Raw genomic sequence first — 24,832 nt, 5'->3', positions numbered from 1 at the left:
GAAATACCTATTTCTTTACTACCCACAAGGGGCTAAACACAGAGAGGACAAACAAGGACAGACAAAGGGATTAAGTCGATTATATTGACCCCAGTGCGTAACTGGTACTTATTTAATCAACCCCGAAAGGATGAAAGGCAAAGTCGACCTCGGCGGAATTTGAACTCAGAACGTAATGGCAGATGCAATACCGCTAAGCATTTCGCCCGACGTGCTAATGTTTCTGCCAGTTCGCCGCCTTATCCTTCCTTAATATCGGTTCCCATATGCTGTTCATATCTGCACCCGGTCTGCTTAGGAGGTTGTCATGTCCTAGCATATGAGAATTACAAGGCATTTAAAAATACTTGGATACGAAGCCTCACCTTTGTGGAGGTGTGTCACTTAGTGGTTAGGGTGTTGGATTCATGACCATGAGATTGTGGTTTCGATCCCGGGACCAAGCAATCCGTTATGTCCTGGAGCAAAGCACTTCATTTTACGTTTTCCAGTCCACTCAACTGTAGAAATGAGTTTAGCCTGGTGAGGGATGGCCTCTGCCAAGTTTTTTCGCCCTAGATACGCTGCATAGCTGCAGCGCTCCAATGAACCCCTAGGGGTTAAGGGACTTGTCAAATGTCAATTGTAAGACAGTTTTGTGTGCGCCATACCAGTACCACAGTTCCAGATATATAACTTGCGCACTTACTTAGGAGCCCTCCCCGCTCCTATTATAAAAAAAAAGGATCTTTTCAGTTTGACCTCATCTGTCATCCTCTCCACCAACACCACATAGCTCATCACAGCCCATGACACTGCTAACACCACAGAGACGAAAAACGGAAAAGCTGAAAATGGTTGTAATCCTACCGTTTTGCTTGTGTCTCTTTGGGCCATTAAGTAAAAGACTCTATTTGCATTGAATTAATAAAGGATCTTTTCGGTTTGAACGGCAGTTTTTTCTAGCTGTGTCATATGAAATTGTCACCCATAATTATGACCCTAGAATCGATCTATTGCATTTCAATTTGTTTTAGGGTTAGGGGTGGGGGGAAGGGTATCTTTTTTTCTTCACAAATGTAAATAAACCCAATCTGTTTCTTAAACGAGGGACATATTCATATGGCACAGAATGTTTTTTTTACCTCAATGGAGGTCGTTGATTGGTTGAAATTGCAGAAATTGAAGAAAAAAACAACAAATATCTTACAAACTATAGAATTTTCTCAATAAAGCCAAGAGAAAAAAGATGTTTTATAAACACATTCTACCAGTATACGAAGTTTAAAAGTGTTTAGTTACGTGGAAATTATTAAAAAAAACTGCCGTTCAAACCGAAAAGATCCAAAAAAAAAAAAAGGAAGATGCTGAAAAACGTAGAGCTAGATACACTATTCTCGAAAACAAGATGAGGTGGGCACTGCTGGAGAGCCTTTGATTGCAAGTCTGTTCGACGAAGACCAAACAATAACGAGCGAGGAGTGACTGGAAATGTTCTACACCAGAGAATTATTTATATCAACACCGTGTTGTTTTCTTTTTGTCCTTCCCATGTGTTTCTCAAACTTCTCGTCAGCTGCGAGTTTGCTTTCCAGTTTATACACGCTTCTGGTGAGTTTAGAATATATATATATATATATATATATACATACCCCGCCGTAGTTTCTATTTTATATAGAGGGTCCCTTCTATTTCATATAGAAGGTCGTTGCTTAGATACATAATTCAACAAATTATTTACACACACACACACACATATATATATATATATATATATATATATATATATATATACTATTCACACGCACACATAGGTACGCAGATATACATACATGCTTCGTATACTGACATTTAATATTATAGGCTGTGTGGTTAAGAAGCCGGCACTTTGAGCAAGTGTTTCGTATTGTAGCCCCAGGTCGTCCAAAGTATTGTGACTGAATCTAGTAGACAAACTGTGTGGAAGTCCGTCTATCTATCTATCTGTCTGTCTGTCTGTCTGTCCACCTATCTATCTATTTATCTCTGTCTGTCTGTCTATCTATCTATCTGTCTGTCTGTCTGTCTGTCTATCTATCTATCTATCTATCTATTTACCTATCTATCTCTCTCTGTCCACCTATCTATCTATTTATCTCTGTCTGTCTGTCTATCTATCTATCTATCTATCTATCTATCTATCTATCTATCTATCTATCTATCTATCTATCTGTCTGTCTGTCAGTCTACCTATCTATCTATATGTCTGTCTGTCCCCCGTACGCACGCATCCGATTTAGATATTTAATAATTTTCGCATGTAGATCCAGTGACAGAAGAAGCCCCACTGCACGAAAGCCCTCGCTGACTGATACCGGTTAAAAAGCCTTAAAAAACACATTACTTTTACCCAGTGCGTGTATGTGTGTGTGTGATTGGCATTCGGAAGGGCTTACACACTCACACACACACACATGTATGCGTGTGTGTATTTAGAGGGATATATTATCCTGGCGAGTACCGTGGTGGCTCTCAATTATGTTTCAGAAGGCGGCGAGCTGGCAGAAACGTTAGCACGCCGGGCGAAATGCGTAGCCGTATTTCGTCTGCCGTTATGTTCTAAGTTCAAATTCCGCCGAGGTCGACTTTGCCTTTCATCCTTTCGGGGTCGATAAATTAAGTACCAGTTATGCACTAGGGTTGATGTAATCGACTTAATACCTATGTCTGTCCTTGTTTATCCCCTCTGTCTTTAGCCCCTTGTGGGTGGTAAAGAAATAGGTATTTCGTCTGCCTCTACGTTCTGAGTTCAAATTCCGCCGAGGTCGACTTTGCCTTTCATCCTTTCGAGGTCGATAAATTCAGTACCAGTTACACACTGGGGTCGATGTAATCGACTCAATACCTATGTCTGTCCTTGTTTGTCCCCTCTGTGTTTAGCCCCTTGTGGGTAGTAAAGAAATAGGTATTTCGTCTGCCTCTACGTTCTGAGTTCAAATTCCGCCGAGGTCGACTTTGCCTTTCATCCTTTCGGGGTCGATAAATTCAGTACCAGTTACGCACTGGGGTCGATGTAATCGACTTAATACCTATGTCTGTCCTTGTTTGTCCTCTCTGTGTTTAGCCCCTTGTGGGTAATAAAGAAGAAAATTATGTTTCAGGTTACGGCTGTGACACTGTAATGCAAAAGAAATAAATTGGTGAAAGTAAAGAATACGTATACCCGGTGGTTATGGGTCAGGGTTTTTGTTACGCCGAAAACAGGTGGTGTACGTATTCTTTACCTTCGCCTTTAGTCGAGCAAATCGACGCCAGGACTTATTTTGAGGATGTACCATTTCCATAACGTTGATAGGTTTCGGCCAGTATAGGCCCAAGCCATGTCTAACTCGATAGCATCACCTGGTGAAGTCTTTTAGTCATATATGGGGTACCAATGGCCCACTCTAGCAAGGAGTTATTATTGTTGGAGACATATCCGGGTGTAGGAGGTTGGTTTATGTTTTTATGTTTTCCAGTTTCAGCTCTTGAGCTGTGGCCATGCTGGGGCACCGCCATTTGAAAAAAGTGGCGTGGGGGATTTTTTGAAGAAATTTTACAAGTAAAAATATTTATTTCTTTACTACCCACAAGGGGCTAAACATAGAGGGGACAAACAAGGACAGACATAGGTATTAAGTCGATTATATCGACCCCAGTGCGTAACTGGTACTTAATTTATCGACCTCGAAAGGATGAAAGGCAAAGTCGACCTCGGCGGAATTTGAACTCAGAACGTAACGGCAGACGAAATACCGCTAAGCATTTCGCCCGGCGTGCTAACGTTTCTGCCAGGACCTCGACGTGATTCGAACACACAGCCTTGTGTGTCTTTGTCCTTCCACCACATCGCTTGTCAACAATTGCGTCCCGTCGTAACTGAGCGGTTCAACGAAAGAGGTCAATTCCCCCCATAGAATAAGTACCAGGCTTAAAATTTAGCCCTGGGGCTAATAAAAATTTAAGGTCATTTTTCGTTAGGCATGCCACGGTCCGCAGTTTGCCCATAACTGGAAAGCTCTGCTATTTCTGCAGGATAATGTCTACAGGATCAGTGCTGACCTGGGGCTAAACAGTTATCGTAACAAAATAGAGTTATCTCCCTTACAACGTCTGAACGCACCAATGCGTCTTTTTAGAAATAACAGCCAAACGTTCCCCAAACCACTTACAACTGTCTTAAACAAGACAAAGACACATTCAGTAATGTAGTCCTAGATACACAAAGACTGAATAAAAACGGGTATGGTCACAAATGGGATATTCTTGTTCAAATATCTCCTATATAGCGCAGGAGTGGCTGTGTGGTAAGTAGCTTGTTTACCAACCACATGGTTCTGGGTTCAGTCCCACAGCGTGGCACCTTGGGCGAGTGTCTTCTACTATAGCCTCGGGCCGACCAAAGCGGATTTGGTAGACGGAAACTGAAAGAAGCCCATCGTATATATGTATATATATGCGTGTGTGTGTTTGTCTCCCTAGCATTGCTTGACAACCGATGCTGGTGTGTGTTTACGTCCCCGTCACTTAGCGGTTCGACAAAAGAGACCGATAGAATAAGTACTGGGCTTGCAAAAAAGAATAAGTCCCGGGATCGAGTTGCTCGACTAAAGGCGGTGCTCCAGCATGGCCGCAGTCAAATGACTGAAACAAGTAAAAGAATAAGAGTATATCAGGGTTAACCTTCGAAACAAAATTTCACAGTCTTTTACTCTACACTATTACTATTTACTGTTTTGCTTGTTTCAGTCATTTGACTGCGGCCATGCTGCAGCACCGCCTTTAGTCGAGCAAATCGACCCCAGGACTTATTCTTTGTAAGCCTAGTACTTATTTTATCGGTCGCTTTTGCCGAACCACTAAGTTACGGTGATGTAAACACATCAGCATCGGTTGTCAAGCAATGCTAGGGTCACACACACACACACACACATATATATATATATATACATACGACGGGCTTCTTTCAGTTTCCCTCTACCAAATCCACTCACAAGGCTTTGGTCGGCCCGAGGCTATAGTAGAAGACACTTACCCAAGGTGCCACGCAATGGGACTGAACCCGGAACCATGTGGTTCGTAAACAAGCTACTTACCACACAGCCACTCCTGCGCCTTTGCAAGCCTAGTACATATTTTATCGAACCATTTTGCCGAACCGCTATGTTACAGGAACCGTAAACACCCCAAGATCGGCTGTCAAGCGATGGTGGTGGAGACAAATATCATCATCATCGTTTAAACTCCGTTTTCCATGCTAGCATGGGTTGGACGGTTCAACTGGGGTCTGGAAAGCCAGGCGGCTGCACCAGGCTCCAATCTGTATCTGGCAGAGATTCTACAGCTGGATGCCCTTCCTAACGCCAACCACTCTGAGAGTGTAGTGGGTGCTTTTTATGTACCACCGGCACAGGAGCCAGTCAAGTGGCCCTGGCATCGACCGTGTTCAGGTAGTGCTTTTTATGTGCCATTGGAATGGGAGCCAGTCAGGGGGCACTGGCATTGATCACGTTCAGATATATATATATATAGATATATATATATATATATAATATATATATATATATATAGTGGTTAGGGCAGCGGACTCGCGGTCGGAGGATCGTGGTTTCGATTCCCAGACCGGGTGTTGTGTGTTTATTGAGCATAAACACCTAAAAGCTCCACGAGGCTCCGGCAGGGGGTGGGGGTGATCCCTGCTGTACTCTTCCACCACTCTTTCTTCTGTTTGCCTGCTCGCTTAGCCAGCGGGGTGGCGTCATTCGAAGGCTAAAACAATGCAGACGCATTGTGACCAGCGATGTGTAGCAACATCTGATAGTCTGGTCGGTCACGTGATCACATGATATATATATATATATATATATACATATACGCATACATATATACATACATACACACACACATATAAAGAATATGTCTTTGGTTTTTTTCAGGAAAATGCGATTCCTGCATGCCTGGAGATGTCACCATTTGAACCTGTTCCCTTTCCACTTGAAATACTCCCAACTGAACTCAACGACCCGTCCATGGAAAGGGTTACAGTCACAGTGCCGACGCTGTTCCACTGCAAGCTATGATGTCATCGTTGTTGGAGGAGGACATGCTGGGGCCGAGGCTGCACATGCTGCTGCCAGGATGGGTGCAGATACCCTGTTGTTGACCCACAAGATAGAGACAATTGGTGAGTATCAGGGTGGTGGCAGTGGTTGTAGTTGTGGTGGTGGTGGTGGTTTTAGTGGTTGTGGTGGTTGTAGTTGTGGTTGTAGTTGTGGTGGTGGTTGTGGTTTTGGTGGTTGTGGTTGTGGTGGTGATTGTGGTGGTGGTTGTGGTGGTGGTGGTGGTGGTGGTGATTGGTGGTGGTGGTTGTGTTGGTGGTTGTGGTTTTGGTGGTTGTAGTGGTTGTGGGGTGGTGGTGGTTGTGGTGGTGTTGGTGGTGATTGTGCGGTGGTGGTGGTGATTGTGGTTGTGGTTGTGGTGGTGGTGGTGGTGGTGGTTGTGGTGGTGGTGGTTGTGGTAGTGGTGGTGGTGGTGGTTGTGGTGGTGGTGGTGGTGGTGATTGGTGATGTTGATAGTTGTGTAGGTGGTAGTGATAGTGATTGTTGTGATGGTAGTGGCGGCATAGATGATGGCAATGAGAGTTGTGATGATGGTGGTGGTGGTGGTGGTGGCAGTGTTATATAGGGAGTAGTGATGGTGGTGGCGGTGCTGATTGCAACTCCACGACAGGTAAATATATAACGAGAGAAAAGTGAGAGAGACAGAGACCTTTTTATATTTTTTTGAGTTTTATTTATTCCTGTTTGTTTTGTTTTTTTTTTTTGTTTTTTTATTTTATTTTATAGGGGCCATGTCTTGTAATCCTTCATTTGGTGGAATTGGTAAAGGACACTTGATGAAAGAGGTTGACGCTCTTGATGGTCTCTGTGGCCGTGCTTGTGGTTAGTAGAATTGCTTCCGTTTTTCAAAATATTTCTTTACTCTTTTACTCTTTTACTTGTTTCAGTCATTTGACTGCGGCCATGCTGGAGCACCGCCTTTAGTTGAGCAAATCGACCCCGGTACTTATTCTTTGTAAGCCCAGTACTTATTCTATCGGTCTCTTTTGCCAAACCGCTAAGTTACGGGGATCTAAACACACCAGCATCGGTTGTCAAGCAATGCTAGGGGGACAGACACAGACATAGACACACAAACACACACACACACACACATATATATACATATATACGACGGGCTTCTTTCAGTTTCCGTCTACCAAATCCACTCACAAGGCATTGGTCGGTCCGGGGCTATAGCAGAAGACACTTGCCCAAGATGCCACGCAGTGGGACTGAACCCGGAACCATGTGGTTGGTTAGCAAGCTACTTACCACACAGCCACTCAGATTTATTTTAATTGTTTTTCTTTTCATCCCCTTATCTTCAAATCGACTGCTATTCTGATCTTTTGGTGCCTCTGTACAGTACCATGCCACACTGCAAGGTCCCGTCCTTGTTGAAGTTGGTGGCTTGTGGGCCTCAGTGACTCTAAGAGCTGAGCTAGCAGAGCACAATCTCCTGTGGTAGGGCCTCCCATGTTGGACTGGTCAAAGGATACAGACCAGACTAATATAGAGCACCTGTTGCCAGAAGTAGAAAAAAGGGGTTTACATGGGGCCACCACACCTTCTGAGAAAAAAAGTTATGTATGCTTTGATGACAATGCAAAACCAACAGGAGTTGGGAGAAGAAGGCCTTAAAAATAGCCCAGAGTGTTCCTCAGTGACCCCAAGAGCTCTACCAGCAGAGCACAAGCTGTGTGGTAGGGCGTTTCATACTTGATAGATCAAATGGTAGAGGTCAGACTATTACCTACCCTATCCTAGAGGTAAAAATAGATATGTGTTAAGTGAGAACCCCTACCTAGAGGAAAGCAATGCTACAGAAGCATTAAAAATAATTCGAAAACAACAATCCCTGGGAGAAGAAGGCCTTGAAGACAACCCAGAGTCAAAAACAGTGAAGAAAACTCATCAATGGTCTATGCTCCATAGGGAGCAAAGCATATATTTATAAATATATTTGTGGTGGTAGCACCCACTCATGTCCAAGTTTGGTTCATCTGATGCCTCTAAGATGCTTAACCCTTTCGATACCAACCTGGCTAAAACCACCTCTGGTTCTGTAGTACAAATGTCTTGTTTTCATGAGTTTTCATTTAAAATCTTCCACCAAACCTTAGTCACAATTTATGTTCCTAACACTAGCTTAATGATAACTAAGTTATTTTACTAAATTCTTTCTTATATTTAAAATTAATTGAAAGAAACACAGAGCATCTCAACAGAAATATGGTAACAAAAGGGTTAAAGTCACCATGATATTTTTAACCCTTTTGATACCAACCTGGTTGAAACCACCTCTGGCTCTGTTGTACAAATATTTTGTTTACATAAGTTTTGAATTAAAATCTTCCACCAAACCTTAGTCACAATTTATGTTCCTAACACTAGCTGAATGATAACCAAGTTATTTTACTAAATTCTTTGTTATATTTAAAGTAATTGAAAGAAACACAGAGCATCTCAACAGAAATATGGTAACAAAAGGGTTCAAGTCCCCATGATATTTTAAACCCTTTTGATACCAACCTGGTTGAAACCACCTCTGGCTCTGTTGTACAAATATTTTGTTTACATAAGTTTTGAATTAAAATCTTCCACCAAACCTTAGTCACAATTTATGTTCCTAACACTAGCTGAATGATAACTAAGTTATTTTACTAAATTCTTTGTTATATTTAAAGTAATTGAAAGAAACACAGAGCATCTCAACAGAAATATGGTAACAAAAGGGTTCAAGTCCCCATGATATTTTAAACCCTTTTGATACCAACCTGGTTGAAACCACCTCTGGCTCTGTTGTACAAATATTTTGTTTACATAAGTTTTGAATTAAAATCTTCCACCAAACCTTAGTCACAATTTATGTTCCTAACACTAGCTGAATGATAACCAAGTTATTTTACTAATTCTGTTTCTATTTAAGTAATTGAAAAAACACACAGAGCATCTCAACAGAAATATGGTAACAAAAGGGTTCAAGTCCCCATGATATTTTAAACCCCTTTGATACCAACCTGGTTGAAACCACCTCTGGCTCTGTTGTACAAATATTTTGTTTACATAAGTTTTGAATTAAAATCTTCCACCAAACCTTAGTCACAATTTATGTTCCTAACACTAGCTTAATGATAACTAAGTTATTTTACTAAATTCTTTCTTATATTTAAAATTAATTGAAAGAAACACAGAGCATCTCAACAGAAATATGGTAACAAAAGGGTTAAAGTCACCATGATATTTTTAACCCTTTTGATACCAACCTGGTTGAAACCACCTCTGGCTCTGTTGTACAAATATTTTGTTTACATAAGTTTTGAATTAAAATCTTCCACCAAACCTTAGTCACAATTTATGTTCCTAACACTAGCTGAATGATAACCAAGTTATTTTACTAAATTCTTTGTTATATTTAAAGTAATTGAAAGAAACACAGAGCATCTCAACAGAAATATGGTAACAAAAGGGTTCAAGTCCCCATGATATTTTAAACCCTTTTGATACCAACCTGGTTGAAACCACCTCTGGCTCTGTTGTACAAATATTTTGTTTACATAAGTTTTGAATTAAAATCTTCCACCAAACCTTAGTCCCAATTTATGTTCCTAACACTAGCTGAATGATAACTAAGTTATTTTACTAAATTCTTTGTTATATTAAAGTAATTGAAAGAGAAGAAACACAGAGCATCTCAACAGAAATATGGTAACAAAAGGGTTCAAGTCCCCATGATATTTTAACCCTTTTGATACCAACCTGGTTGAAACCACTCTGGCTCTGTTGTACAAATATTTTGTTTACATAAGTTTTGAATTAAAATCTTCCACCAAACCTTAGTCACAATTTATGTTCCTAACACTAGCTGAATGATAACCAAGTTATTTTACTAAATTCTTTGTTATATTTAAAGTAATTGAAAGAACACAGAGCATCTCAAGAGAAATATGGTAACAAAAGGGTCAAGTCCCCATGATATTTTAAACCCTTTTGATACAACCTGGTTGAAACCACCTCTGGCTCTGTTGTACAAATATTTTGTTTACATAAGTTTTGAATTAAATCTTCCACCAAACCTTAGTCACAATTTATGTTCCTAACACTAGCTGAATGATAACTAAGTTTTTACTAAATTCTTTGTTATATTTAAAGTAATTGAAAGAAACACAGAGCATCTCAAGAGAAATATGGTAACAAAAGGGTTCAAGTCCCCATGATATTTTAAACCCTTTTGATACCAACCTGGTTGAAACCACCTCTGGCTCTGTTGTACAAATATTTTGTTTACATAAGTTTTGAATTAAAATCTTCCACCAAACCTTAGTCACAATTTATGTTCCTAACACTAGCTGAATGATAACTAAGTTATTTTACTAAATTCTTTGTTATATTTAAAGTAATTGAAAGAAACACAGAGCATCTCAAGAGAAATATGGTAACAAAAGGGTTCAAGTCCCCATGATATTTTAAACCCTTTTGATACCAACCTGGTTGAAACCACCTCTGGCACTGTAGTACAAATGTCTTGTTTTCAAGAGTTTTGAATTAAAATCTTCCACCAAACCTTAGTCACAATTTATGTTCCTAACACTAGCTGAATGATAACCAAGTTATTTTACTAAATTCTTTGTTATATTTAAAGTAATTGAAAGAAACACAGAGCATCTCAACAGAAATATGGTAACAAAAGGGTTCAAGTCCCCATGATATTTTAAACCCTTTTGATACCACCTGGTTGAAACCACCTCTGGCTCTGTTGTAAAATATTTTGTTTACATAAGTTTTGAATTAAAATCTTCCACCAAACCTTAGTCACAATTATGTTCCTAACACTAGCTGAATGATAACTAAGTTATTTTACTAAATTCTTTGTTATATTTAAAGTAATTGAAAGAAACACAGAGCATCTCAAGAGAAATATGGAACAAAAGGGTCAAGTCCCCATGATATTTTAACCCTTTTGATACCAACCTGGTTGAAACCACCTCTGGCACTGTAGTACAAATGTCTTGTTTTCAAGAGTTTTGAATTAAAATCTTCCACCAAACCTAGTCACAATTTATGTTCCTAACACTAGCTGAATGATAACTAAGTTATTTTACTAAATTCTTTTTATATTTAAAGTATTGAAAGAAACACAGAGCATCTCAAGAGAAATATGGTAACAAAAGGTTCAAGTCCCCATGATATTTTAAACCCTTTTGATACCAACCTGGTTGAAACCACCTCTGGCTCTGTTGTACAAATATTTTGTTTACATAAGTTTTGAATTAAAATTTCCACCAAACCTTAGTCACAATTTATGTTCCTAACACTAGCTGAATGATAACCAAGTTATTTTACTAAATTCTTTGTATATTAAAGTAATTGAAAGAAACACAGAGCATCTCAACAGAATATGGTAACAAAAGGGTTCAAGTCCCCATGATATTTTAAACCCTTTTGATACCAACCTGGTTGAAACCACCTCTGGCTCTGTTGTACAAATATTTGTTTTCATATAATAGTTTTGAATTAAAATCTTCCACCAAACCTTAGTCACAATTTATGTTCCTAACACTAGCTGAATGATAACCAAGTTATTTTACTAAATTCTTTGTTATATTTAAAGTAATTGAAAGAAACACAGAGCATCTCAACAGAAATATGGTAACAAAAGGGTTCAAGTCCCCATGATATTTTAAACCCTTTTGATACCAACCTGGTTGAAACCACCTCTGGCTCTGTTGTACAAATATTTTGTTTACATAAGTTTTGAATTAAAATCTTCCACCAAACCTTAGTCACAATTTATGTTCCTAACACTAGCTGAATGATAACCAAGTTATTTTACTAAATTCTTTGTTATATTTAAAGTAATTGAAAGAAACACAGAGCATCTCAAGAGAAATATGGTAACAAAAGGGTTCAAGTCCCCATGATATTTTAAACCCTTTTGATACCAACCTGGTTGAAACCACCTCTGGCTCTGTTGTACAAATATTTTGTTTACATAAGTTTTGAATTAAAATCTTCACCAACCTTAGTCACAATTATGTTCCTAACATAGCTGAATGATACTAAGTTATTTTACTAAATTCTTTGTTATATTTAAAGTATTGAAAGAAACACAGAGCATCTCAGAGAAATATGGTAACAAAAGGGTTCAAGTCCCCATGATTTTAAACCCTTTTGATACCAACCTGGTTGAAACCACCTCTGGCACTGTAGTACAAATGTCTTGTTCAAGAGTTTTGAATTAAATCTTCCACCAAACCTTAGTCACAATTTATGTTCCTAACACTAGCTGATGATAACTAAGTTATTTTACTAAATTCTTTGTATATTTAAAGTATTAAAGTAATTGAAGAAACACAGAGCATCTCAAGAGAAATATGGTAACAAAAGGGTTCAAGTCCCAATGATATTTTAAACCCTGTTGATACCAACCTGGTTGAAACCACCTCTGGCACTGTAGTACAAATGTCTTGTTTTCAAGAGTTTTGAATTAAAATCTTCCACCAAACTTAGTCACAATTTATGTTCCTAACACTAGCTGAATGATCAAAGTTATTTTACTAAATTCTTTGTTATATTTAAAGTAATTGAAAGAACACACAGAGCATCTCAAGAGAAATATGGTACACAAAGGGTTCAAGTCCCCATGATATTTTAAACCCTTTTGATACCAACCTGTTGAAACCACCTCTGGCACTGTAGTACAAATGTCTTGTTTTCAAGAGTAGTTTTGAATTAAAATCTTCCACCAAACCTTAGTCACAATTTATGTTCTAACACTAGCTGAATGATAACTAAGTTATTTTACTAAATTCTTGTTATATTTAAAGTAATTGAAGAAACACAGAGCATCTCAAGAGAAATATGGTAACAAAAGGGTTCAAGTCCCCATGATATTTTAAACCCTTTTGATACCAACCTGGTTGAAACCACCTCTGGCACTGTAGTACAAATGTCTTGTTTTCAAGAGTTTTGAATTAAAATCTTCCACCAAACCTTAGTCACAATTATGTCCTAACACTAGAGCTGAATGATAACTAAGTTATTTTACAATTCTTTGTTATATTTAAAGTAATTGAAAGAAACACAGAGCATCTCAACAGAAATATGGTAACAAAAGGGTTCAAGTCCCCATGATATTTTAAACCCTTTTGATACAAACCTGGTTGAAACCACCTCTGGCACTGTAGTACAAATGTCTTGTTTTCAAGAGTTTTGAATTAAAATCTTCCACCAAACCTTAGTCACAATTTATGTTCCTAACACTAGCTGAATGATAACTAAGTTATTTTACTAAATTCTTTGTTATATTTAAAATTAATTGAAGAAACACAGAGCATCTCAACAGAAATATGGTAACAAAGGGTTAAGATATATAATAGAGAAACATTTCTTAACCCTATTGATACACCTGGTGTTGAAACACCTCTGGCTTTGTAGTACAAATGTCTTGTTTTCATAAGTTCTGAATTAAAATCTTCCACCAAACCTTAGTCACAATTATGTTCCTAACACTAGCTGAATGATAACTAAGTTATTTTACTAAATTCTTTGTTATATTAAAATCAATTGAAAGAAACAGAGAGCATCTCAAAATAATTACAGTAATGAAAGGGCTAAATCTGACATGGCTCAGAAGGCCAAGTTGGTAATGGAACAGTCTCCATCATTGATCTCATGGTAGGGTGGGTGGTGGTGGTCTTGGCTGGAGTTGCTGGGCCTTGTGTTGCCTTCTTTTTGCTCCTTCAATCTTTCTCCTCTCCCCAGAAGTGGAACAATCAAAATGACCTGCCCTTCACCAAGATAGACGGTGCCAGCTTCTCTTTCTCAGCAAGGTATATCTATCTAGAGTCTACAGATGTTGACGCCTCAGGGACCGCTAACCTGGGATGATCCCAGCCCCCGTCAAGGAAGTGCGTAAGCACATCCATAGGATCTTTTCGGTTTGAACGGCAGTTTTTAAAAATAATTTCCACGTAACTAAACACTTTTAAACTTCGTATACTGGAAGAATGTGTTTATAAAACATCTTTTTCTCTTGGCTTTATTGAGAAAATTCTATAGTTTGTTAGATATTTGTTGTTTTTTTTCTTCAATTTCTGCATTTTCAACCAATCAATGACATCTATTGAGGTGAAAGCATTCTGTGCCGTATGAATATGTCCCTCGTTTAAGAAACAGATTGGGTTTATTTACATTTCTGAAGAATAAAAAGATACCCTTCCACCCACCCCTAACCCTAAAACGGATTGAAATGCAATAGATCGATACTAGGGTCATAATTATGGGCGACAATTTCATATGACACCGCTAGAAAAAACTGCCGTTGAAACCGAAAAGTTCCCATCCATGACTCCATGTCTCTTGTATAATGAATACTCATTAGAAATTTATTAATTATTTCAGATGAAACTGGGATCAATTATAGAATGTTGAACACCAAGAAAGGACCTGCTGTTTGGGTAAGTCTCTCATTTTAGGGTGCTTCTATGACAACGACAACCTTTATTTTATGCATGTATATGTATGTATGTGATGTGTGTGGGAGTGTATACATATATATGCGTGCATAAGGCGGCGAGCTGGCAGAAACGTTAGCACACCGGGCGAAATGTGTAGCCGTATTTCGTCTGCCGTTACGTTCTGGGTTCAAATTCCGCCGAGGTCGACTTTGCCTTTCACCCTTTCGGGGTCGATAAATTAAATACCAGTTACGCACTGGGGTCGATATAATTGACTTAATCCGTTTGTCTGTCCTTGTTTGTCCCCTCTGTGTTTAGCCCCTTGTGGGTAATAAAGAAATAGGTATTTCGTCTGCAGTTACGTTCTGAGTTCAAATTCCGCCGAGGTCGACTTTGCCTTTCATCCTTTCGGGGTCGATAAATTAAGTACCAGTTACGCACTGGGGTCGATGTAATCGACTTAATCCATTTGTCTGTCCTTGTTTGTTCCCTCTGTGTTTAGCCCCTTGTGGGTAGTAAAGAAATATATATATGCGTGTACATAGGTGCAGGCATGGATTATTGCTTCTAAACCACATGGTTCTGGGTTCAGTCCCACTGCATGGTACCTTGGGCAAGTGTCTTTTACTGTTGTCCCAGGCCAACCAAAGCTTTGTGAGTGGATTTGGTAGATGGAAACTGAAAGAAGCCTATCATATATATGTGTGTGTGTGTGTGTGTGTGTCTGTGTTTCTCCCCTACCATCACTTGACATCTGGTACTGGTGTGTTTACATCCCTATAACAAAGTTTTGGATGTCCATGAGGCCTACTTCCAGTCTAGGTCTTGCTGCAGAGGGCCATCATTGGGTGCCGGTTATCTGGCATCTGAATCTCAGAATGAACCCGGCTGCCCCTCGGATTCCGCAGCTTCACTCTACATCATACAACATTAAACTACATCACACCACTTCACCGAATACTAAACCACATTGTACCATACGACACATTTCCACACCACATCATACTTACAACACCAGGCTACATGTGTTGTAAGTATGAGTTGACTCCACACATCGCATCACTTCACCAAACACATACATATTGTCCCACATTACTCTTTACTCTTATACTTGTTTCAGTCATTTGACTGCAGCCATGCTGGAGCACCGCCTTTTAGTCGAGCAACTCGACCCCGGGACTTATTCTTTTGTAAGCCCAGTACTTATTCTATCGGTCTCTTTTGCCGAACCGCTAAGTGACGGGGACATAAACACACCAGCATCGGTTGTCAAGCAATGCTAGGGGGACAAACACACACACGCATATATATATATATATATATATATATATATATATATACATACATATATACGACGGGCTTCTTTCAGTTTCCGTCTACCAAATCCACTCACAAGGCTTTGGTCAGCCCAAGGCTATAGCAGAAGACACTTGCCCAAGGTGCCACGCAGTGGGACTGAACCCAGAACCATGTGGTTGGTAAACAAGCTACTTACCACACAGCCACTCCTTAGCAAAGTTTTATTTCTTGGTGTTTATATTTCCAGGGCCCACGTGCACAGATTGATCGTACTTTGTACAAGAATTTTATCCAAAATGCTCTCCTGACTACGCCTGGATTAACGGTCATAGAAAGTCCTGTTGAAGATCTTCTGCTGAAAGAATCTGTTTGTTCAGAACATAGTTTGGCCACACAAGAATGTTTTGGTGTTTTGTTGGGTGAGTAGGTTTTGCCTTCTTCCATCACCATCGTCATCATTTAACATCCATTGTCCATGGGTTGGACAGTTTCACCAGAGCTGGCTGGCTGGAGAGCTACACCAGGCTCCAGTCTGATTTAGCATGTTTTCTATGGTTGGATGAAAGGTAGGAGAGTCCAGTTGCTGGACATTATTGTAGAGCTGAAAAAGAAGTAATTTCTACTCTTCTCCTCTGGAAGCCAGCTACTTGCAATACCAGAGGGCGCACACTCTCCTACCCTGATGTAATCTCCAGGGATACAGGCATCCAGCAACAGGACCTCCGTAATGCCATGATGGACCGTGAAGTCTGGCGTAGCATGGTAAATTCCATTGTCTCAACCACGGTCGAACAATGATGATGATGATGGTTGGATGCCTTTCCTAACACTAACCCCTTTACAGAATGAGCTGGCTGCTTTAACGTGGCACGCACGAGTGCTTTTTTGTGGCTCCGCATGAGCGATCTTACGTGGCATCGGCATGAGTGGTTTTTACATGACACCGGCCCTGGACTCTAGCGGGCTAATTCAAAAAATATCTTTTGGTTCCATTTTTGTGCCATGGTGGCAGCGACAAGTGACCAAGACTTTTGGTAATATGCTATGCCCGAGAAGACTTGTCAAGCCAAGTGAAATTGCAGTTGTGGCCAATGCCGGTGGTTTGTAACTAGCACTTGTGCTGGGGGCATGTAAAAAGCATGCTTTGAACTTTGTGCCTCATGAAGGCAGTGACATGTGGCAGAGACTTTTGGTAATAAATCGTGCTTGAGAAAACCTGTCAAACCAAGTGAGATTAGAGTCATGACCGATGCCAGTGTTTCGTAACTGGCACCGATGCCGGTAGCATGTAAAAAACACCCACTACACTCTTGGAGTAGTTGACATTATGAAGGGCATCCAGCTGTAGAAACCATTCCATATCACATTGGAATCTGGTGCAGTTCTCCAGTTTACCAGTTTTTAGTCAAACTTGCCAATACCTATTTCTTTATTACCCACAAGGGGACAAACAAGGACAGACAAACAGATTAAGTTGATTACATCGACCCCAGTACGTAACTGGTACTTATTTAATCGACCCCGAAAGGATGAAAGGCAAAGTCGACCTCAGCGGAATTTGAACTCAGAACGTAGCGGCAGACGAAATACCTATTTCTTATTACTCACAAGGGGCTAAACACAGAGGGGACAAACAAGGACAGACATAGGTATTAAGTCGATTACATCGACCCCAGTGCGTAACTGGTACTTAATTTATCGACCCAGAAAGGATGAAAGGCAAAGTCGACCTCGGCGGTATTTGAACTCACAACGTAGCGGCAGACGAAATATCACTAAGCATTTCGCCCGGCATGCTAACGTTTCTGCCAGCTTGCCGCCTTAAACTTGCCAATACCGCCTGACTGGCCCCCATGCTGGTGGCATGTAAAATCACCCACTACACTCTTGGAGTGGTTGGTGTTAGGAAGGGCATCCAGTTGTAGAAACTCTACCAGATCAGATTGGAATCTGGTTTGCCAGACCTCAGTCAAATCGTCCAACCCATGCTAGCATGTAAAGCGGACGTTAATCGATGATGATGATGATGTCCAACCCATGCCAGCATCGAAATCGTTAAATGATGATGCTGATGATGTCGTCTTTTTAAAGGGTTTATCTAAACAATGTTCTGAAATGTGTTTTTGAATGGCTAACGCGTCTTCCGTGCTGTAATTCTATTAATTTACCATTTTTTAGGAAATGGAACCAAGATGTTTGGCAAAACTGTTGTCTTAACGACAGGAACATTTCTTCGAGGCTGCATCACCGTTGGACTAAGTTCAAAGCCTGCAGGTAGACTGGGAGATGAACCAGCTGTGGGTCTTGCATGTTCTCTTGAGAAAGCAGGCTTCAAAATGGGGAGATTAAAAACAGGTAATTAACTTTTACTAATTATTTGAAAAATTTAATATATGCGCAGGAGTGGCTGTGTGGTAAGTAGCTTGCTTCCCAACCACATGGTTCCGGGTTCAGTCCCACTGCGTGGCATCTTGGGCAAGTGTCTTCTGCTATAGCCTCGGGCCGACCAAAGCCTTGTGAGTGGATTTGGTAGACGGAAACTGAAAGAAGCCCATCATATATATATATAATATATATATATATAATATATATATATATATATATAAATAGGCGCAGGAGTGGCTGTGTGGTAAGTAGCTTGCTTCCCAACCACATGGTTCCGGGTTCAGTCCCACTGCGTGGCATCTTGGGCAAGTGTCTTCTGCTATAGCCCCGAGCCGACCAATGCCTTGTGAGTGGATTTGGTAGACGGAAACTGGAAGAAGCCTGTCGTATATATGTATATATATGTATGTGTGTATTTGTGTTTGTGTGTTTGTCCCCCTAGCATTGCTTGACAACCGATGCTGGTGTGTTTACATCCCCGTTACTTAGCGGTTCGGCAAAAGAGACCGATAGAATAAGTACTGGGCTTACAAAGAATAAGTCCCGAGGTCGATTTGCTTGATTAAAGGCGGTGCTCCAGCATGGCCACAGTCAAATGACTGAAACAAGTAAAAGAGTAATGCTCAGTTTTACATGATTTTTTTTACAAACAATTATTTAGTCTTTTTTTTTTTTACGTACTGATAGATCTTTGATCTTGTTTCAGTCATAGGGTGTGGCCATACAAGAGCACCTTGAAGGATTTAGTCAAATAAATTGATTCCGGTATTTCCTTTTTTTTTTTTTGAAATCTGGAGCTTATTCTGTTGGTCTGTTTTGCCATATCTCTTAGGTACAGGGATGTAAATAAACCAACACTTGTTGTGAAAAATCTAATTCTTCACACTTCGCAGATCCAGTCGCTTTCACCGAGTGTCTTCCTTCAAATTCTTCAAAATGTTGTTGATTGTCCTCCGGTGATCCTTATGCACAAGCTGATGAATTTTCTCCACATTTCTGGGGTCAGTGCTCATTGCAGGTCTTCCAGGAACATTCCTCCACCTTTGAAGTGCCCGCCCGTGCCACTCGAAACATTGCATACGACCCTTTGCTTCATCACCGTAAGCTCACCAAAGCATGCTCAATGTCGCTCTGTAGCAGACTTCCCAAGTTTAATACAAGATGTCACGTTGGCTCTTTGTTCCTGTCCATGACAAAAATCACAGACCACAGCAGATGCAGCATGCAGGAGAGATGTTTGCATTGGTATGGTCATGTACTACGGATGGATGAGGGGAGATCTGTGAAGAAGTGCCACTCCCAAACTGTTGAAGGAATCCAGGGTAGAGGTAGACCCAGGAAGACATGGGACGAGGTGGTCAAGCATGACCATCGTACGTTGGGCCTCACAGAGGCTATGACGAAAGTCCGAGACCTCTGGGGATATGCTGTGAGTTCGAAGACCCGACAAATGAAGTGAGTTCACGGCTTGCAGGACGGCCTGCTGTGCTTGAGGAGACCTATTGTGTCAAGTTCATCAACATCAAAATAAAAATCGTGTGGATATTGTTGTTGTGATACCCGTGTCGGTGGGACATAGGGCCTCACAGAGGAAATGACAAAGGCCGAGACCTCTGAGATATGCTGTGACTGTGAAGACCTGACAAATGAAGTGATTTCATGGCTTGCAGAACGACCTGCTGTGCTAACCTTGGATCATAGAGTGACCCGCTGTGACCAATATCAATATCTTGTTTTCATAACTTAGTCATAATTTCTGTTCCTAGCACTAGCTTAATGATAACTAAGTTATTGTACTAAATTCGCAAAAGACACAAATTTCACAACTTGTGAAGTAAACCCAGCAATGTCACTCAACACACTACCTCATGAAGGTCACTGCTTGCTCTCGTTGAGCACGCAACCCTGTGCTTCCCTCTGTTGGTGCGCTACAGAACTAGTCCGAGAACTTTTTGATGCCACCTCACATCGGTAGCACGTAAGAGAGCGATCCAAACGTGGGCGTAGCCAGCACCGCATCGACTGACCTCTGTGCCAGTGGCACGTAACAAACACCATCCGATCGTGGCCGTTCGCCAGCCTCATCTGACACCTGTGCCGGTGGCACATAAAAAGCACCCACTACTCTCACAAAGTGGTTGGCGTTAGGAAGGGCATCCAGCTGTAGAAACACTGCCAGATCTGACTGGCCTGGTGCAGCCTTCGGGCTTCCCAGACCCCAGTTGAACCGTCCAACCCATGCTAGCTTGGAAAGCGGACGTTAAACGATGATGATGATGATATATATATATATATATATATAATATACGCAAGCATGTTTATACATATCATCATCATCATCATAGTTTAATGTCCGTTTTCCATGCTAGCATGGGTTGGATGGTTCGACCAGGGTCTGGGAAGCCAGGAGGCTGCACCAGGCCCAGTCTGATCTGGCAATGTTTCTACAGCTTGATGCCCTTCCTAACGCCAACCACTCCGTGAGTGTAGTGGGTGCTTTTTACGTGCCACCAGCGCAGGGGCCAGAGAAGGCTGGCAAACGGCCATGGTCAGTTGGTGCTTTTACGTGTCACCGACATGGATGCCAGTCAGGCGGCACTGGCATCTGCCATGTTTGGACGGTGCTTTTATGTGTCACCGGCATGGGTATCTTAACTACAATTTCCACTTGACGTACTTGACTCAATAGGTCTCCTCAAGAAAAACGGGTCACTCTACGATCCAAGGTTAGCACAGCAGGTCGTCCTGTGAACCATGAACTCACTTCATTTGTCGGGTCTTCGAAGTCACAGCATATCTCCAGAGGTCTCGGTCTTTCATCATAGCCTCTGTGAGGCTCAACGTACGAAGGTCATGCTTGACCACCTCGTCCCATGTCTTCTTGGGTCTACCTCTACCCCGGATTCCTTCAACAGTTTAGGAGTGGCACTTCTTCACAGATCTCTCCTCATCCATCCGTAGTACATGACCACACCAACGCAAACGTCTCTCCTGCACGCTGCAGCCGATGCTTCTTATGCCCAACATTTCCCTCAGGTCGCTTATACTCTGTCATGCATGGACCCTGACATTATCTCATAAATATATATTGTGTATGTTGTTGTCTCCCTTTCAGGAACTCCGCCACGTCTGGATGGTCATACTATTGATTTCTCCAAGACAATTCTCCAGCCTGGTGACAATCCACCTGTGCCATTCTCTTTCCTCAACGACAAAGTCTGGATAAAGGTTTGTATGACATTCTCTCTGCTCCCTTATTGGTTGATAAGAGGTGTGCATGAAGGACTGGGATGTGATTGCATCTTAGGGATGTGGGGTGGCCGATGGCGATATTCTTAGGGTTGGGAGACATGTGATGTGACAGATGTATGTACTGTGATTTTTATGTTCCGGGCATGGTTGGGTCAGTGGCTGAAAGAGTGTGATCATGAATGCTGGAGGCCAAAATGGGGTTCCTCTGAGAGATGTCTGGAGTAGCATTACTCAACAGGGTGCATAGCTTGGAGATCAGGGTGTCTTTCCTCGTCAAGTCATTACTTCTCTGCATTGAAAGGCTTGTAGCGGTATCTGACATCCTCACTGCTTGAGAGACAGAGCAGGAATGATCTCGTTTGAGATTACAGCCATCTTTGGCTGGGTCGTTCCTGTTGTGTCCACTGATCTGATTGGTTGACATGTGGTGCGATTTGTCTCTACTTATTTTGCGCCACATGTCAACCAATCAGATCAGTGGACACAACAGGAACAACCCAGCCAAAGAAGGCTGTAATCATCTTTCAGTGTTTCAGTCTACCAAATCCACTCACAAGGCATTGGTATGGTGCTATAGTAGCAGACACTTTCCCAAGGGGCCACAAAGTGGAGCTGAACTGAACACCAACACCACAGAGTTAAAAAGTGACTATATGTGTATATATCTGTGTGTGTGTATGTATATATATATGTGCATGTGTGTGTGTGTATATACATGTGTATGTGTGTATATATGTATGTATATATATTATATATATATATGTGTGTATATGTGTATATATCAGTGTGTGTGTATGTATATATATATATGTGCATGTGTGTGTGTGTATATACATCTGTATGTGTGTATATATGTATGTATATATATATGTGTGTATATGTGTATATATCTGTGTATGTGTTTATATATCTGCGTGTGTATATATATGTATCTCTCTCTCTCTATATATATATATATATATATATATAAATTCATCATCATTTAACGTCTGCTTTTCATGCTGGCATGGGTTGGACGGTTTGGTTGGAAACTGGTAAGCCAGGGGCTGCACCAGGTTCCAGTCTGATTTGGCCTCGTTTCTACTGCTGGATGTTCTTCCTACCACCAACCACTCTGAGCATGTAGTGGGTGCTCCTTGCATATATATTTGCTGCCATATATGTACATGTGAGTATGTATATATAATATATATATATATATATATATATTATATATATATATATATATATATATATATATATATATATATATATATATTATATGGTGTGTGTGTGCATTTATATATACGGGTATTTATGCCTGCGCCGCCTTGACTGGCTTCTGTGCCGGTGGCACGTAAAAAGCACCAACCAATCGTGGCTGCTGCCAGACCACCCTGGCACCTGTGCCGGTGGCACGTAAAAAGCACCCACTACACTCACAAAGTGGTTGGCGTTAGGAAGGGCATCCAGCTGTAGAAACACTGCCAGGTCAGACTGGAGCCTGGTGCAGCCTCCTGGCTTCCCAGATCCCCAGTCGAACCGTCCAACCCATGCTAGCATGGAAAGCGGACGTTAAACGATGATGATGATATGTATTATATATGTACACCTATATACCTGCATACTCTTTTACTCTTTTACTTGTTTCAGTCATTTGACTGCGGCCATGCTGGAGCACCGCCTTTAGTCGAGCAAATCGACCCCGGGACTTATTCTTTTGTAAGCCCAGTACTTATTCTATCGGTCTCTTTTGCCGAACCGCTAAGTGACGGGGACGTAAACACACTAGCATCGGTTGTCAAGCAATGCTAGGGGGACAAACACAAACACACACACACACACATATATATACATATATACGACAGGCTTCTTTCAGTTTCCGTCTACCAAATCCACTCACAAGGCATTGGTCGGCCCGGGGCTATAGCAGAAGACACTTGCCCAAGATGCCATGCAGTGGGACTGAACCTGGAACCATGTGGTTGGTTAGCAAGCTACTTACCACACAGCTTCTCCTGCACCTTTATATATATATATATATATATAATATATAATATATATATATACGACAGGCTTCTTTCAGTATCCGTCTACCAAATCCACTCACAAGGCATTGGTCGGCCTGGGGCTATAGCAGAAGACACTTGCCCAAGATGCCACGCAGTGGGACTGAACCTGGAACCATGTGGTTGGTTAGCAAGCTACTTACCACACAGCCTCTCCTGCACTTTATATATATATATATATATATATATATATCTATATATATACGACAGGCTTCTTTCAGTATCCGTCTACCAAATCCACTCACAAGGCATTGGTCGGCCCGGGGTATATAGCAGAAGACACTTGCCCAAGATGCCATGCAGTGGGAATGAACCTGGAACCATGTGGTTGTTTAGCAAGCTACTTACCACACAGCCACTCCTACGCCTATATATACATATATACAACAGGCTTCTTTCAGTTTCCGTCTACCAAATCCACTCGCAAGGCATTGGTCGGCCCGGGGCTATAGTAGAAGACACTTGCCCAAGATGCCATGCAGTGGGACTGAACCCGGAACCATGTGGTTGGTTAGCAAGCTACTTACCACACAGCCACTCCTGCGCCTGCATGTATGTTTTTTTACACACACACACACACACATGTGTTGGAAAGGTAGTTTTCTTCTCTGTTATCCATTCCAAGATTCAAACATCTGTGGAAACTATTTCAGAGAAATATCGGGCAGGGGGCAACGGGTGGGGCTGGTTCGGCAGCACTTTGCCAGAAACGAACAAATGAAGCCCAGTGCCTCTTCCCCCCACTCACCCCCACCTACCTGCATTTAATGCTTAATCCCCCCCCCCCCCGCAAAAAAAATCAACATAAACTTCATCACCGAGTGGCTGTGTGGTAAGTAGCTTGCTCAGCAACCACATGGTTCCGGGTTCAGTCCCACTGCGTGGCACCATGGGCAAGTGTCTTCTGCTATAGCCCTGGGCCGACCAAAGCCTTGTGAGTGGATTTGGTAGACGGAAACTGAAAGAAGCCTGTCGTATATATGTATATATATATATATATATATGTATGCGTGTGTGTGTTTGTGTGTCTGTGTTTGTCCCCCTAGCATTGCTTGACAACCGATGCTGGTGTGTTTACGTCCCCGTCACTTAGCGGTTCGGCAAAAAGAGACCGATAGAATAAGTACTGGGCTTACAAAGAATAAGTCCCGGGGTCGAGTTGTTCGACTAAAGGCGGTGCTCCAGCATGGCCACAGTCACGTGACTGAAACAAGTGGAAAAAAACCCAAAAAAACTATCATCACCATCACCACCATCATCGTCATCATCATTTTCATCATCTTTGAATCAT

General features: G+C 41.3%; 2 protein-coding genes across 3 annotated transcripts in view; both read left to right on the top strand.

The window, feature by feature from the left end:
* LOC115226061 (MARVEL domain-containing protein 1-like) overlaps nucleotides 1-24,832 on the top strand; it is a 347,770-nt gene that overhangs the window by 278,114 nt on the left and 44,824 nt on the right. The window lies entirely within an intron of this gene.
* Nucleotides 1,493-24,832, top strand: part of LOC115226060 (protein MTO1 homolog, mitochondrial-like) — a 25,850-nt gene continuing 2,510 nt past the window's right edge. Inside the window, exons 1-7 of the mRNA XM_029797035.2 lie at nucleotides 1,493-1,590; nucleotides 5,934-6,181; nucleotides 6,843-6,938; nucleotides 14,502-14,557; nucleotides 16,104-16,275; nucleotides 18,035-18,211; nucleotides 21,357-21,469. Coding sequence (XP_029652895.1) covers nucleotides 5,938-6,181; nucleotides 6,843-6,938; nucleotides 14,502-14,557; nucleotides 16,104-16,275; nucleotides 18,035-18,211; nucleotides 21,357-21,469 — 858 coding nt within the window. The 5' untranslated portion in view covers nucleotides 1,493-1,590; nucleotides 5,934-5,937. The remainder of the gene's footprint in view (nucleotides 1,591-5,933; nucleotides 6,182-6,842; nucleotides 6,939-14,501; nucleotides 14,558-16,103; nucleotides 16,276-18,034; nucleotides 18,212-21,356; nucleotides 21,470-24,832) is intronic.

This window comes from Octopus sinensis, linkage group LG29, assembly GCF_006345805.1.
Source record: "Octopus sinensis linkage group LG29, ASM634580v1, whole genome shotgun sequence".
NCBI lineage: Eukaryota > Metazoa > Mollusca > Cephalopoda > Octopoda > Octopodidae > Octopus > Octopus sinensis.
This window is presented reverse-complemented; position numbering and strand designations above follow the sequence as displayed.